Raw genomic sequence first — 14,462 nt, 5'->3', positions numbered from 1 at the left:
TTAAAAAAATGAGAGGAAGGGGGTACCTGGGTGACTCAGTCGGTTAAGCGTCCAGCTTGATTTTGGCTCAGGTCATGGTCTCAAGGTTGTGAGATTGAGCCCAAGTTGGGCTCTCTGCTCAGTGTGGAGTTTGCTTGAGATTCCCTCTCTCCCTTTCCTTCGGCCTTTCCCCCACTCTAATAAATAAATCTTTAAAAAAATGAGAGGAAGGGGGGCGCCTGGGTGGCTCAGTCGTTAAGTGTCTGCCTTCGGCTCAGGTCATGATCCCAGGGTCCTGGGATCGAGCCCCACATTGGGCTCCCTGCTCTGTGGGAAGCCTGCTTCTCCCTCTCCCACTCCCCCGCTTGTGTTCCTGCTCTCGCTATGTCTCTCTCTCTGTCAAATAAATAAATAAATAAATGAAGGTTTAAGTTAGCCTATTTTGTCATTTTGTCTGTGTTTAGGAGTCCCATAGCTACACATCCAGTTGAAAAACAAAACTGCATTCACCTTTGTGTTTTATTTATCCTAGTATTTCTGTGAGCACCCACTGACTGAAAGGGACAAGAATAAAGTGAAAAGAAAGGTGCCAAGTGCCAGGCAGATTAAGGTACAAAATATGTTTCTTCCCCCAAAGTTTTAACACTTTTTTTTTTTTAAGATTTTAATTTTAAGTAATCTCTATACCCAACGTAGGGCTCGAACTTAACCCTGAGATCAAGAGCCACATGCTCTACCGACTGAGCCAGCCAGGCGCCCCAATACTCTTTAATATTCCTGTGAAATGCAATCCTTGAACCCCATGTTCTTTTCTGGAATTTTAGATCCAAACTGATGTAAGACGTTTAGATTTTTTAGTATATATAATTTTAAGTCCCAACTTAGTTAGAACATGCTTTACTGACTTCTTTCACCCATTGTTTGAGGGTTTTCCCCCCCTTCTTGAAGTATATCCTTTAGTATTTCTCCCAGCAAAGGTTTCCATGAGTGGTTAATTTTTGTCTACGTATGTCTAAAAGTGTCGTAATTTCACTCTCTTTCTTGAATAATAAATTAGGTGGACATAGCATTCTAAGGTCACAGTTATTCTTCCCTAGCACTTTGAAGGTATTATTGTCTTCTGGCAGTATAATCTCTCATTTGTTTGGTCCATTTCACATTGAGTTTCATCAACTGGATTTCCTTGTGCCATCTGCAACTTCTGTTTGAGAGTATTTTATGGAGTTCCCTCCTGCATGTATCTCTTTCAGATTCCTTTTTGAGCTATTTCATGGCTTTGGGTTGTTATAAAATATGTTTTGGATACTTTTACTTGTGAATACCTAAGATGATTTACTAATAACACCTTAGGTTGCCCCTCAGATTTTTATAATTATATAATACTACATAAAAATATGTAATACTGTATATGAATCATAGAGTACATGAAAAAGTCCTCAGCACTTGTTCCCAACACTCTTGAACCTTATTATAAGAAATGTTTATCATACAATGACACTAACATGTCAAAGGTTCTGGAAGCCATTTGGTTCACTTCATATTTTATCTAAAGGCTGTCCATCTTCACTCCTTCCACTTTGCACCTTCTTTGTACTTGTGGTTTTATACAGTTTTTCTTTAAAAGATTTTATTTGAGAGCAGGCGCACATAGGAACGGAGGTGGGGTGGGGGGGGGTGGTGAGCAGAGGGAGAAGCAGACTCCCTGCTTATCATGACCTGAGACAAAGGCAGACAGATAGCTTAACCGACTTAGCCACCCAGGCGCCTCTGTTTTTAGGCAATTTGTACCAGCTGATGGGATTCAAACCCTGACTCTGCAACCCACCAGTGTGACCCTGTGAAGAGGCAATCTACCTATTCCAAAGGGCAACTGTGAAGATTGAACAGGAGTTAGACGTCAAATGCCCTGCGCAAAAATGGAGCTCAGTGGGAGAGATCTATCACAAGTATACGTCTGGTTTCATTTTTGTCTTTTATGATCTTCCCAAGTCCCTCCAACAATCCTTAGTGAGGAAATTTAAAAGGACTACTTGTTGACCTCAAGTGCTCTGTGGCTCCAACATTCAAGGCTTCTTCCTTCTGATTTTTTCCCCCTCTAATCCTCCACTTCTTCATCTATCTCCACATCCTCAATTTTACATTTTCTAAAATTTTCACTGTTCCAGTATATTGAGTTTTTCCTGACATCTCATAAATGGGTTTTCTGGGTACACATTCTGTCCTTCTCAAGAAGGATAAGAGAGGGGGGCACCATGGGTGGCTCAGTTGTTAAGCGGCTGCGTTTGGCTCAGGTCATGATCCCAGGGTCCTGGGATCGAGCCCCGCATTGGGCTCCCTGCAAGGAAGGGAGGTGCAGGAAGCCTGCTTCTCCCTCTCCCACTCCCCCTGCCTGTGTTCCCTCTCTCGCTGTGTCTCTGTCAAATAAATAAATCTTAAAAAAAAAAAAAAAGGACAAGAGAGGCACAAGCCTCTTCTTACTTCCTCATCAGGAGGGCCAGCACAAACATACAAATGGGTTCCTGCTATTTCCCTGACTCAAGTTTGCCAGACAACTAAGTCCATTCACTGGCTTGTTCAAGCTTTCTTTTAAATTGATGGAACTGTCCTACCTACCTTCCTTTCACGGTATGTGTTTTGTATGTGTGAGAGGGAAAGTATCTCAAGTATACTTCATTTGATCTTTGCAAATCTCTAGAGAGAGTTGAGTAGAAACTGTTAATCCTCACCATGCTCCTGTGGAAAATAAAGTCCTTTGGAGATTGAACAATTCACTCACAGTTACATGAGAAATTAAAAGCAAGATTTCCTCAAGCTGAGAATCTTCCCAAATGAGAAAATATACTATTGTTCCCAGAGACAGTACTTTATTAACAGCTAGTTAAATAGTGAAATAGCATTTGGGTAAGTAGAATAAGCTCCATTTCCCTGCAGATGAAAACAGACCAACAGGTTAGGAGACTTGCCAAGGTGACATAAAGCTGCAGAACTCAAGGGTGAAGCAAGACCCACAATGGGTCCAGTTGAAACAGCCTCATTAATTCACCAACTAATTAGTAGCATTTGCTTTCTTCTTCAAGTCATAAGAAGTACCTGGAGAATGATGACTTTCTGAAAGAACAGAAAAGTCACAGCTGTTATTGGGTAGCTGAAACCCTATTACACTTACACATTTTTTTTTAAAAGTAGGCTCTACACCCAATGTGGGGCTCGAACTCACGACCCTGAGATCAAGAATTGCATGCTCTACCAGATGAGCCAGCCAGGCACCCCTATCCTTACACAGTTGTGTTTGGGTTACTATAGTAAACACCTCTAATCTGCAGGAAACATCAGGGAGGAAACCAAGAAAGCCATAAACTTTGAGGCTTTTGTAAAATGTGATGAACAAAGAGGCTGGCAAGATGCCCTTGTTGTCTTGGAACACAGGTCTTCTGGGTTACCTCAGCACCTTGAAAGAACTTTACTGGGCCTGTCATCACTAAAACACTTTCGCTGATTTGTTCACCCAGGTCATGGAAGTTTGTTCCTTAGCTCTTTTCACAACCTCACAACCCACATTTGAAAGCACAAATCTGATCAAGCTTAACAATTTCCAATCAAACATTTTTCAGTGCCATCAGTCATTTTTATATGGCTTACATAACATAACCTACATGTGAAATTATGGTCTGAAATCAGGCTAACACAAAGAGCCCAGTAAAGATGATGTAATGTCATTTTGGGTGGAGGAGTGCATGTGGGGGAGGAATTTAGGGTTCAATCTACATCAGTTAATCACTGTAAACATCAAAGTATCAAAACACTAACACCAATAATAACAAAAGCAATAACCACCCACCCCCACACCCCATGCCTTTTTAGGTGTGGCATCTGCCTCTGATTCATGAAGACATTTCTACATTAAACCTTACCTCCTTTGTCCCTGGGAGGTACTTCAATTTCTAATTAAGAAATGGGAGGCTGAGAAAGATGCAGTGACTTCCCCTTATTAGGTTAGTGAGGTGTACTGAGAATCCGAACCACTTGGTTCATGCTTCCTGTTTCTAGGTTTGTTTTATTATTGTCTTTTTAAAAACTTACTGCTTCTATACCACTAATCAAATGCAAAATGTAAACAAGAACAAAAGGAAGAAAATACCCATTATTCCAGTTCCCACTGACTTCTCACTACTCCCATTATTAATATTATAATCTCTTTTGCTTTACTTGCTAGTGTTTACTTCCTACCTAAATCCTAAAATAGGGAAGTCATATACCTAGGGAATTCAAAGAAAGAATACCTCTGTCTTCTCATTAAATATTAGTATCAAATCAAAGAGTGGGGGGGAAAAGGGAAGGTAAACTGTGTACAGCCTTTCACATGTGATTTTTTAAAATCAAGAACTCTAAGGGATTTTAACCTCTTGATATGATGCCAATTAGAGCTCTCTGGACATGAAGGGGAGGGGGCAATTCTTGGTCCTACAAGTATATGATTTTGACTGGCATGTGCTTTCCATCAGACTCCAGCTGGAACACAAAGTAGTATGAGATTAATAACCTCATTTTGAGACTTTTTACTCAAAAGTCCTTCCCAAATCATTACAACTCAAAGAAAACTTAGACACTCGAATACGGCTTGAGTTTAGCTATTAGTCAACAGAAAGCCTTAAAGACTGTGAGATCTTTTTTAAATGTAGGTTATATCATATTTTGGGAGGTGAAATCCATCCCCCAACCCAAAGCAAAATCTGCTCTATTTACAAAATATAAAAAAAATCTAGATTTTGTTGTAGGTAAACAATTAATAAATAATAATAAGTAAATTAATCAAGTGTTTCAGCCATTGGAGGTCAACACATTAGTCATCTACTTAGATCAAAGATAAGCCAGGGCTCTTTTGGGTCAAATTCCTGATGAATGAGAAACTAGATGAGAGTCAGGCTGGAAATGTTTCACCTAGTGCATCACTCTTTGGGCGTGGCTCGAAAGTTTGGAGCCATCTCTGAGAGTGGGGGGTGGGGGGAGTGCTTCCCTAATTGGGCAATACGTCATTAGGACAGGATGGCTGAAGAATCTTGTAGAGCAGGTATTGAGAGCAACAGGAAGAACCAGATCCCAGGGCTAACACCAACAGGGACCTGAGGTAGCTTCTGCCAGGGTTTGACCAGAACAGAGAGACATAGTTAGTGTAGAGGTATGACGTGTGGTGGGAACTGGAATATATTCCTGGCTGAATTGGGGAAAGTGGATATTTCCTCCCTACCTTTTGTTACTTCATTTGTGTTGAAGCCTGAAAAGAGGCTAGGAAACACTGAACTAGCCTTTAGTTGGAAAGGAAAAAGCACAGAATCAGTCCCTGAAACCTTCAGGGTAGGCAGTGCATTATCTTAAAGACAAGAAACAGCAGATGCCTATAGCGTATAGGGAATGAATAAAAGCTGGGGGGGAGGGGAGCTTTCTAGGCAATCTGGAAACTTGGTAATGACAGCTAACATCCTGGCACACCACAGACCATACTAGGTGCTTCACATACATTATCTCCAACCCTGTACAGTAGATATCATTACCTTGTTTTTATACAGGAAACTGAGGCTCGGAGGAATTACATACAGTCACACAAAAACTGGCAAGTGAATGCAGGCTTGTCCAACCTCAAGTAATTACTGAAGTAAATAATTTTTCTCTCCCTCTCTTCCTCCCTCCTTCCCTTCCATTCTTCCTCCTTTACCTCTTCAGGGCTATGTTGGGAAAAGCACATCTGTAAATTCTCTTTTATATGGAAGGTCTTACTTTTCCTAAGAACATATCTCAATTGGGCTTTATTTCTCTACAGGAGCTAATCTGATCCAATATTCTCAAGTTTCTATTTCAAACTTACTGTCCAAACCTAGTCTACATATACTCTGGAGACTCTCAGATCAATTTATAATTGACACAGGTCTAACACCTGGAGTAAAGGGGCCAAAATAGCTGTATCTGACCATATCTTTCTTATGTCTAGTGATGGTAAAATAAAATTGTATTTAACTGACCATCTGTTTAATTAAAACTCCAGGGCGCCTGGGTGGCTCAGTCGGTAAAGCGTCTGCTTTCGGCTCAGGTCATGATCCCAGGGTACTGGGATCGAGCCCCACACGGGGCTCCCTGCTCAGCGGGGAGTCTGCTTCTCCCTCTCCCACTGCCGCTCCCCCTGCTTGTGCTCTCTCACTCTCTCTCTGTCAAATAAATAAATAAAATCTTAAAAAAAAAAATAAAATAAAATAAAAATAAAACTCCAATGGCCTGTGCCTAATTGCGTTAGCCTAGCTACTGACAGTTGTACGCATGTGACGGCTGCTCTGGTGAGTGCCGCCTTCTGTGTTCTTGCTCTTATGACTCAGGGCAACTTAAAATATCCCTGGGCTTAATACAGTTCCAGAAGCTGATTTCCAAAGGACAGTAATCCCCTTAAAATAGAAGCTTTTAAAATGGCATTACTGCTCCTCAACAGGAAGAGGGTTTTTAGTCTGCCTATATGACACTGCCACATATGGGCAGTAGCGGAGTAGGATTCCCAGCCAGATCCCCGAAGGGAAAAACTACAAAAGGAACCTGTAAAACTGTCAATGAATGTTTTCCTAGTTCTCTCCTATTTTCAGTGCATTTTGCCACAGCTCAATTTTCTCCTCTGGTAGCTCAAGAATATATTATACCCACCATGGGAACAGGACTAGTCTTCCAGTTTTTAGCAGATTAAATATATGTTAAACCATTTTACTGTGTGACCTGGCAAAAGTTACTTTATCTTTCTGGGCCTCAGTATACTCGTGTAAAATGAGATTAAACTAGATATCTAAGGGCCCTTCTATCTCTGAAATACTACATGAACCCAGGTTCTCCTAACAAATCTGTGATAATACTTTAATGGGATGTACAGACTATCTGCACAGGAAGAATCGGAAATGAGCACAATTCCATCACTAGAAAAACTGTCTAAACTTTGCATCTTTCTTTCCCAAAATACATGTTCTCACTCATATCTGAGAGCCCAATACACAGCTCAAAGACTAAAAACCTAGTTCCTGATCAAAGGTTGAGGTGGAGTTCAGATCCAAGTTCTGTTACAGTGGCTTCCTGGGCTGAATGCATGTGGGTGCTGAAGACATACTCAGCCATGGCACAGTTATTTAGGTGAAGAGAGAGACTGTACTCCACAGGCTTCTGAATGTTTCTAATTATTTCAAAGTAAGTAGACGGTCTTGGGTAAAAATCTTAATTTGGCCTTACGGGCAGAGAGCAACAGGAAGCACATTAACTGAGTGACAAGACTGAAAAGGGACTCTGCAAAGGGGGAAATAAGGATGGAAGTGAAAGTTTCCTTAGTAGGTTTCCCCTATTACCTACACTGCTGTAGAAAACTTTCCAGAGCTTGTGCAGTCACAGATTTTTTTTTTTGCATTCACAGAATTTTATAAAATATGTTAGCAACAATGACTCAGCTTTTAGTGAAACACACACTTTGACCTGGAAAAGGCCCAATACCCGATGCAGTCAATGCTTCCTAGAGCTAGACTATAGGCTAGTCTTTCAATCACACAGATTTTAGCTAGATTGTAGTTTTTCGATCATAATAGATTTCAGGGTTGAGCTTGGGGAAAAAAAAAAAACAAAAACCTGTCCTGAAACGAAAAACAAAACCAAACCACTGGCTCTGCATTCACATTAAACTGGGTTTTATTCCTGGCTTTATCACTTACTAAGTAACCTTTTGGCAAAATGTAAAACCCCACTGGGCCTCCATTTCCTCATCTGTAGAATGGGGATAATACAATCCACCTGAAGGGCTACTGTGAGGATTAGCAAATATATGTAAAGCATTATGCACACCATAGGAGTTCAGTAAATGTTGAGTGGTAGTGTCTTCCTCCACCTCATTTGAATAACAAGCAGCAACCCTGTACACAGCCTCCCTCCTGTCAACTCACATATTAGTAAAATAAACTAAAGCACAGAAAATAAACAAATATATCTAGAGTGGCCATATATGCTTTAATTGGTTCTTGGTCACAGAAGAATCCCTTAAGTCCATCCCTAGCTAGCCTACTTCCTTCCTAGACAAAAAGCCAAACCTACAACAGAGCTCAAATAGAAATTAGTAAAGAGAGGCTGTTGCAAGCAGCTCAGCAACAGTGTTGGGATATGGAAAGGTTTAGAAAAAAAAAAAAAATTTTATGAAAAGCAGACAAAAGAACTTTAAAGAGCAAGCTGTCTCGGACTGTTTACTGTAGAGGCACAATCGTTTCACTCTCACTGACTTGACAGTATCACTGAGCTAGAACACCACTGTTCTATACTATTTCCAATCAAGTCAAGGTTCAGTGTATTATTCTGTTAAAAGAAGGTAGAGAAATTCCCTAAAAATGCTTAAAATGTGAAAGTTTTGATTCTTAAGAATATGCTTCAATGTGTGGGAAAATTTCACTTAGATGAAATGGTTCAAAGATCAACAAAATTAAGTATATTTACTAGTTAAGAACATGTAACAGAGGAGAAATTTCTAACTGCTCAATACATGGGAAATACTGGTACAACAAAATAGCTGAGTCAAACAGCTGTGACATTTCTGCTCCCTTTCTTGGGGAAAAAAGGCTTTCTTTCTTCAAGATTCGTTTTAAACAAAGACCATTCTAAAGTTTAAGTGATATGACAAAAGTGAGATTACACATTATACTATGTCTTCCCTGGCTCTCCAAGCTTCACCTCTGGTTTTGAAAATTCTTAAGTTTTCTTCTTTTTTTTTTTTTAAGATTTTATTTGAGAGAGAGAGAGACGGTGACAGAGATAGCGAGAGAGAGCACAAGCGGGGAGGAGAGTGAGAAGCAGGCTCCTGCTGAGCCGGGAGCCCAACGCGGGGCTCAATCCCAGGACCCTGGGATCACGACCTGAGCCAAAGGCAGCCGCCCAACCGACTGAGCCATCCAGGAGCCCCGAAATTCTTAAGTTTTCTTTATTCTCTCTTTATTCCATAAAACTAATCATTTACCCACTACAGAGAACCCAAAATGCAATTAAAGAAATGCACTTCTCGTTACCTCACAAGTGGTTTGGACTTGATTCTTATAATGAGGTTATAATGACCAGCTAAAAGTTCTGTCCTGTCCCTGGATTATTTTAAATTGGTACAAAGGTGGGCCTTGGGAAACCTGCTTTTCCTCTATGATTTTCTCATATTGGCCTACATCTGACTTGAAGACATAACAAGCTCTATATGAATTTTAAGCTCTGAAGGATTTAAAAACTGGAATGTTCTACCATCCATTCAAAATAAAGGGGCCAAAGCAGGCAATTGGCTTTTTGTTTTGGGGGTGTTTTTTTTTTTTTTTTTGAGCATCTGACTGCGGGAGGACCGGGTCTCCATGTTCAGAGGGGTCTATTTTAATAGCAGCAGTAGCAGCTGCTACCTAACATCAACTGAGCATTCACAGGACCAGGCACTGAGCTATGTGCTTTACATAAATTATTCCCTTTAGATGTCACAATAACCTTATGAAGAACTGTTATTATTCCTATGTTATAGATGAGGAAACCAAGACTTCGAGAGGTTTAGAAACTTGCCCAGTTTTCAAGGTTAGCAAGTGGCAGAACTAGAATTTGAACTTGGGAGTTAGGTTTCACACTGTATGCAAAAGATCAGATGTTTTATTTTTAGAGTCCATTTGAATATCTGTTAGATTGCTCACTTTAGATACTGTCTTTTAAGTATATGAAAGAATATACAAAATACTAAAATAATAAATAGTAATATATTTGCTTTTATTAAAAACTTCATTTCTCTCTCCCACACTCTTTTCTTTTCATCTCCCTTAAAGTCTTAGAATTAGGTTAGAATTAGTTAGAATTGAAGAATGAAGAGGCAGGGCTTAATTACTAATATTTTCACCATCTGAAAACAGCGTGCTGCTGTAACTTCTCTCAGAGCTAATGGATACACATGAACAATTTATTTCAAACCCTGAGATTATCTCATAAAAGCAAACTTAAAAAAATCATTGTTTTTTAAAAAGAGGTGAAACAGACCTTAAGAGATCATCTGTTCAACCCTTGATATTACAGGATAAGTAGTGAGGATTCCCTCGAGTTAGTATTTGGGATAGGACCAAAACCCAGGTCTTTCGAGGCCTGCTCTGACCTGTGGCTTCTGTAAAACTGGCCCTTAATCTGTATCAGTGAGGTGGCCTGTCTCTGGCTGAGCGAGTTTGGATCTGAATGAGTACTGTATGGGGGATATTATTTCTCTCTGCATGGGCTAGAAACAAGGGGAAAAAACATGTTTTTAGAGAACAACTAAGAGTGGTCTAATATGAATATGGAGTATTATATGAAACAGAAGAAAGACCAGCTTCTCTACCTTTAGCACAGATATGACTCAAAGCAGTTAGCCCTTTGAGAATTCTCTAACGACTGTAGAAACATTTCATGTTTAAGTCCACGCCCATTCAAACATCTGCCAATTCATAACAAAGGTAACAGACGTGCTTATCTGGATATACTTTCAGTCTAATCTCTCTACACCAATTGTCCACATAAGTGTGTTTAAGGTCAAATACCTACAGTGTTCATTACATTTTAGCCAGGCTATATGTCTGATTTTTCTTAGATTTCTTAGAGTTCAGAGGGTTATAGATCTTTTGAATTCAGTGTAGTATAGTTACAGGTTGCAATGATTTGTGGTTCTGTGATTATAAATAAATAGGTGGAATGCCTTAGAGAGCTTGGGCTTCATGTGAAAGTCCTAAGCTGGAATGGAAGACTGGAGAGCTACCGTAATTGTCTTCCCCTGACCCCAATGCTTCATTGGTGTATGATCTCAGGAGTCATTTAACTTTGCTGTGCCTCTATTTTGCTCTCTATGATAGAACTATGGGGATGTTATATGACATATCTAAAGTGTTCTGGATGCTATAAAAAAAGATACTCTACACAGATCTTTTTGCAGTCCCCTTCCCGACTTTAGAATTTTAATTCCATATAACTTACCTATATCGCTCCTCCTGTAAGGCCTGCATTATTAATGAATAGTCTCTCTGATAATGTTCCTTGAGGGTCTCAAAGGATTCCTCTAGTCTGGCCTGTGTTTCCCGGATCTCCTGGATCTCATGTAGTAGTGCATCAAATCCTGAGCTCTGCATGTCCAGGGTGTTTGTTTTGGAGCTGGACGCTCCTACAGCAATGCCTCCAGTGGTGCTGTTGGCTCCCACTGAGCCTGAAGTGGCACTAGAACAATCTTCCTCACTACCATATTTTGGGCTTGACTGAAAGTTTGAAATCACCCCCAAAGCCTTCCCCCCATCATCCACTTGCCCTTCCTCTAAAGAGTCCTTCAGGTTAGGGATATTGTCTGCACTGCCAAATTTATTCCGAATTAGTGAGGCAATCTCTCTGGGTTTTGAGACTACGGCCCCTGCTGCTGAATGGGTCGCCTGGGAGAAGCTAGAAAGTCCACCTTTGACACTGTCCACCACACCTTCACTGAAGCCAGTCACCTTTGCTCCCACATCCTTCAGACCCTGGTGCATGTCCCTGAAGACATCCTTCGGCTGCCGAGGAATCCCATTCTGCTCCACCTCTCGGAGCTTCCTGTGGTAGTGCTCAAGTTTCTTTTGTAGCTGGAGGATGGTTTGGGCAGATTTCTGGTTCTTCTTCTCAAAGACCTGCTTGATGCGGGCAGCCTGCTGCTTGTCTGCACTGTTGGCAAGCTTCAAGTACTCAGCGACGTTGTCGTCCCGGGCTGTTTGTGCAATCTTGATCTGTTCTGTGAGCTTCAGGATCTTCTGCTGCAGGTGAGCGATAGCAGCCTTTGTGCGCTGAGGGTCTGGTGTTCCATCCACAGAGTCTGTGTGGATGCTGCCATCGGTGCTGGAGGCCACTGCACTGGAAGTCTGGGCGAGGCTGCTTACTTCCAATCGCTCGATCTAGTATAAAAATAAGAAGTGGATGTTAGAAGGAGCCCAAGAGGACTACCTCTCCAGAATCAATAAACCAAATGTATTGAAAATTTACGAACTCTCAGATCTTGGCATAGATAGTTGACCTAATACCTCCTGTCCTGTACAACTCCCATGTCCCTTTTGGATACTGTCCTTATACAAGTATACTTTGCCTTACACAAAACAGACATGAAAAAAGATTTGCACAAGATGTAAACTGGGGGTGTTCTTCCTTTGTTAGAGAATTTATTACAGTATTTCTTTAAATAACAAAGCTCCCCTAGTTGTTTATATATTTTTAAAGATTTTATTTATTTGAGAGAGAAAGAGAGAGCAAGCAAGCACAAGTGGGGGAAGGGCAGAGGGAGAGGGAGAAGCAGACTCCCCGCTGAGCAGGGAGCCCCATGCAGGGCTCAACCCCAGGGCCCTGGGATCATGACCTGAGCCGAAGGCAGATGCTTAACCAACTGAGTCACCCAAGTGCCCCAGCTAGTGGGTTTAAAGCATGATTTTATTCACAAACATTCTTCACACATACTTTTGTGAAACAAGGTACATCTGCATTTCAATTTAATTATATGAAAATCATTTTAGTATTCAGACATCACTATAATTCCAATCCATGCTCTCAGATTATGGTCATCCAAAATGCTGGTGAGAATAGGTATTTTACTGGCTAGATATAAAAATCCAATTCTTATCAGTGTCTTTTTACCCCAAGTATGTCAAGGGTAATGGGATTATTCTCTCTCTAATAGGGACACTCAATTGGTAGCTGCAGACAGGTGAAGGTAAGAATGAGAAGGTACTGCTCCAAGTGCCAAGGACGAATGTGGTATACTCTCGGAGTTAATATCCCAGATCACAAGTACTGTGATATACTTGGGCAAGAAAAGTGAATACTCAGGGAGAGAGATAGTAAGAGGTAAGAAATTAATCAGTCAACAACTAAGTTCAGGCCTTTTGGAGCTCAACTTTTGTGAGTTCTATCCAGTAAAAGGTTTTTTATTAGACAAGGGACTCTTAAACACACACAATGACTATCCTTCATATTGGTGAGCAACCATTCAAAGGAGATGAAGAAAAAGACAAGCTGCTCAGATCTGAAAACTGAAACTATCCTATTTCAAAGCCATTAGCCAAAGCTGGGGAGAGGTCAGGTTTCCCTAACTCAGGTGAGAAAACCTAAAGTGTGGCTTGTCATGAACTGGAGTCGGGCTCATGCAAAAAGTCTGTAGAAACTGCTCTCTATTGGACAGTAACAGAAATAAAATAATAAAAGAACCATCTCAGGGCATCAGGGTGGCTCAGCTGGTTAAGCGTCTGCCTTCGGCTCAGGTCATGATCCCAGGGTCCTGGGATTGAGCCTCACATGGGGCTCCCTGCTCAGCAGGGAGTCTGCTTCCTCTCCTTCTGCCCTTGCCCTTGCTCTGCTCTCTCTCAAATAAATAAATAAATAAAATCTTTAAAAAAAAAAAAAAAAGAACCATCTCAGGGTAATAAAAATGCCCAGTTTGAGTGTCAAATTACAAATTTACCATCTTGGAGATTAAGATCATATCCCTTTTACTTGGTCCTCATCCCCAAATCTGTAACCAGCAGCAATCTGGTAGAAAGAACTGTATATAGGTTACCCTCATATTTTAAAAATGTGAATTACATTTTTGTGATAATATACCAAATCTGATATATTCGTGAAATACTGATAATTAACTTGTCAGTCTTTTTTTCATCTTGGTTGTATCGCCTCAGTTTCCCATCTGAGCAGGAATTATGGTGATCTCTAACTCCAAAACTATTAGTTTATTAGTGGAAAGTTCATTACTGGAATTAATATATTACTACTGATGTGAATAAAAACATAGTTTTTCCTTTTTAGATGAACAAATGAGAAATAATGTGCATTTAAATAAAATCAAAAGATAATTTAAAACTGAAATGAAGAGCAAAATGACATTATGTTCCACTAATAACAAAAATGTCCAGAATAGTTTAGGGACTAGCACAATAATTATTTTGCATAACTTCCTCCATCTGCCCCATTTTTAGGTGCAAGCTAACAAGCAATGAAAGGGCCAGAGGGAAGCAGCAGAAAGGAGAATGAGCCAGAGTTCCAGATAACCACGTTGCCAAGAGTTGAAAAAGGAGCTTCCAGAAACCCACTTTCTTCAGTGCCTTACAGTCACTCTCTTAAGTTGTACAGGGTTCCCACTGTGTGATTTTCTTTCTGAATGGGATTTCAGATCCCACAACTACAGTATGTAGTGCACCCTGATTGTGTACTTATGTTTAATAGCTCAAAATCTACCACAGGAAAGAAAAGCAAATATAAAATACCACTGATTCAAGACTACAAGCTCATGTATTATCTAGTTTTCTTAAGTTCTTTGCTATTAGTTTGAATATCACCTTACATGCAGTCTCTTGTCAAAAGAAGTGCAGATAAAGAAGTCAAGTTTAATTATTACTCAGGGAGGATAAATATTGATCATACTGGTGAAAATATGTCTTTGGTACTAGAATCAAAGTTTTATT

At 40.3% G+C, this 14,462-nt stretch overlaps 1 protein-coding gene and 1 long non-coding RNA gene across 8 annotated transcripts in view; one reads left to right on the top strand and one right to left on the bottom strand.

Moving 5' to 3' along the window:
• The window catches only part of TMCC1 (transmembrane and coiled-coil domain family 1), a 250,694-nt gene that overhangs the window by 10,900 nt on the left and 225,332 nt on the right, over nucleotides 1–14,462 (bottom strand). For all 7 annotated transcript variants that reach the window (XM_036073611.2, XM_078074781.1, XM_036073617.2 and 4 more), the window contains one exon: nucleotides 10,978–11,912. In XM_036073611.2, the coding sequence (XP_035929504.1) occupies nucleotides 10,978–11,912 (935 nt within the window). The remainder of the gene's footprint in view (nucleotides 1–10,977; nucleotides 11,913–14,462) is intronic.
• LOC144382293 (uncharacterized) overlaps nucleotides 1–14,462 on the top strand; it is a 74,086-nt gene that overhangs the window by 45,690 nt on the left and 13,934 nt on the right. The gene's annotated exons all lie outside the window — the stretch shown is intronic.

Source organism: Halichoerus grypus, chromosome 1 (genome assembly GCF_964656455.1).
Source record: "Halichoerus grypus chromosome 1, mHalGry1.hap1.1, whole genome shotgun sequence".
NCBI classification, from domain to species: domain Eukaryota; kingdom Metazoa; phylum Chordata; class Mammalia; order Carnivora; family Phocidae; genus Halichoerus; species Halichoerus grypus.
This window is presented reverse-complemented; position numbering and strand designations above follow the sequence as displayed.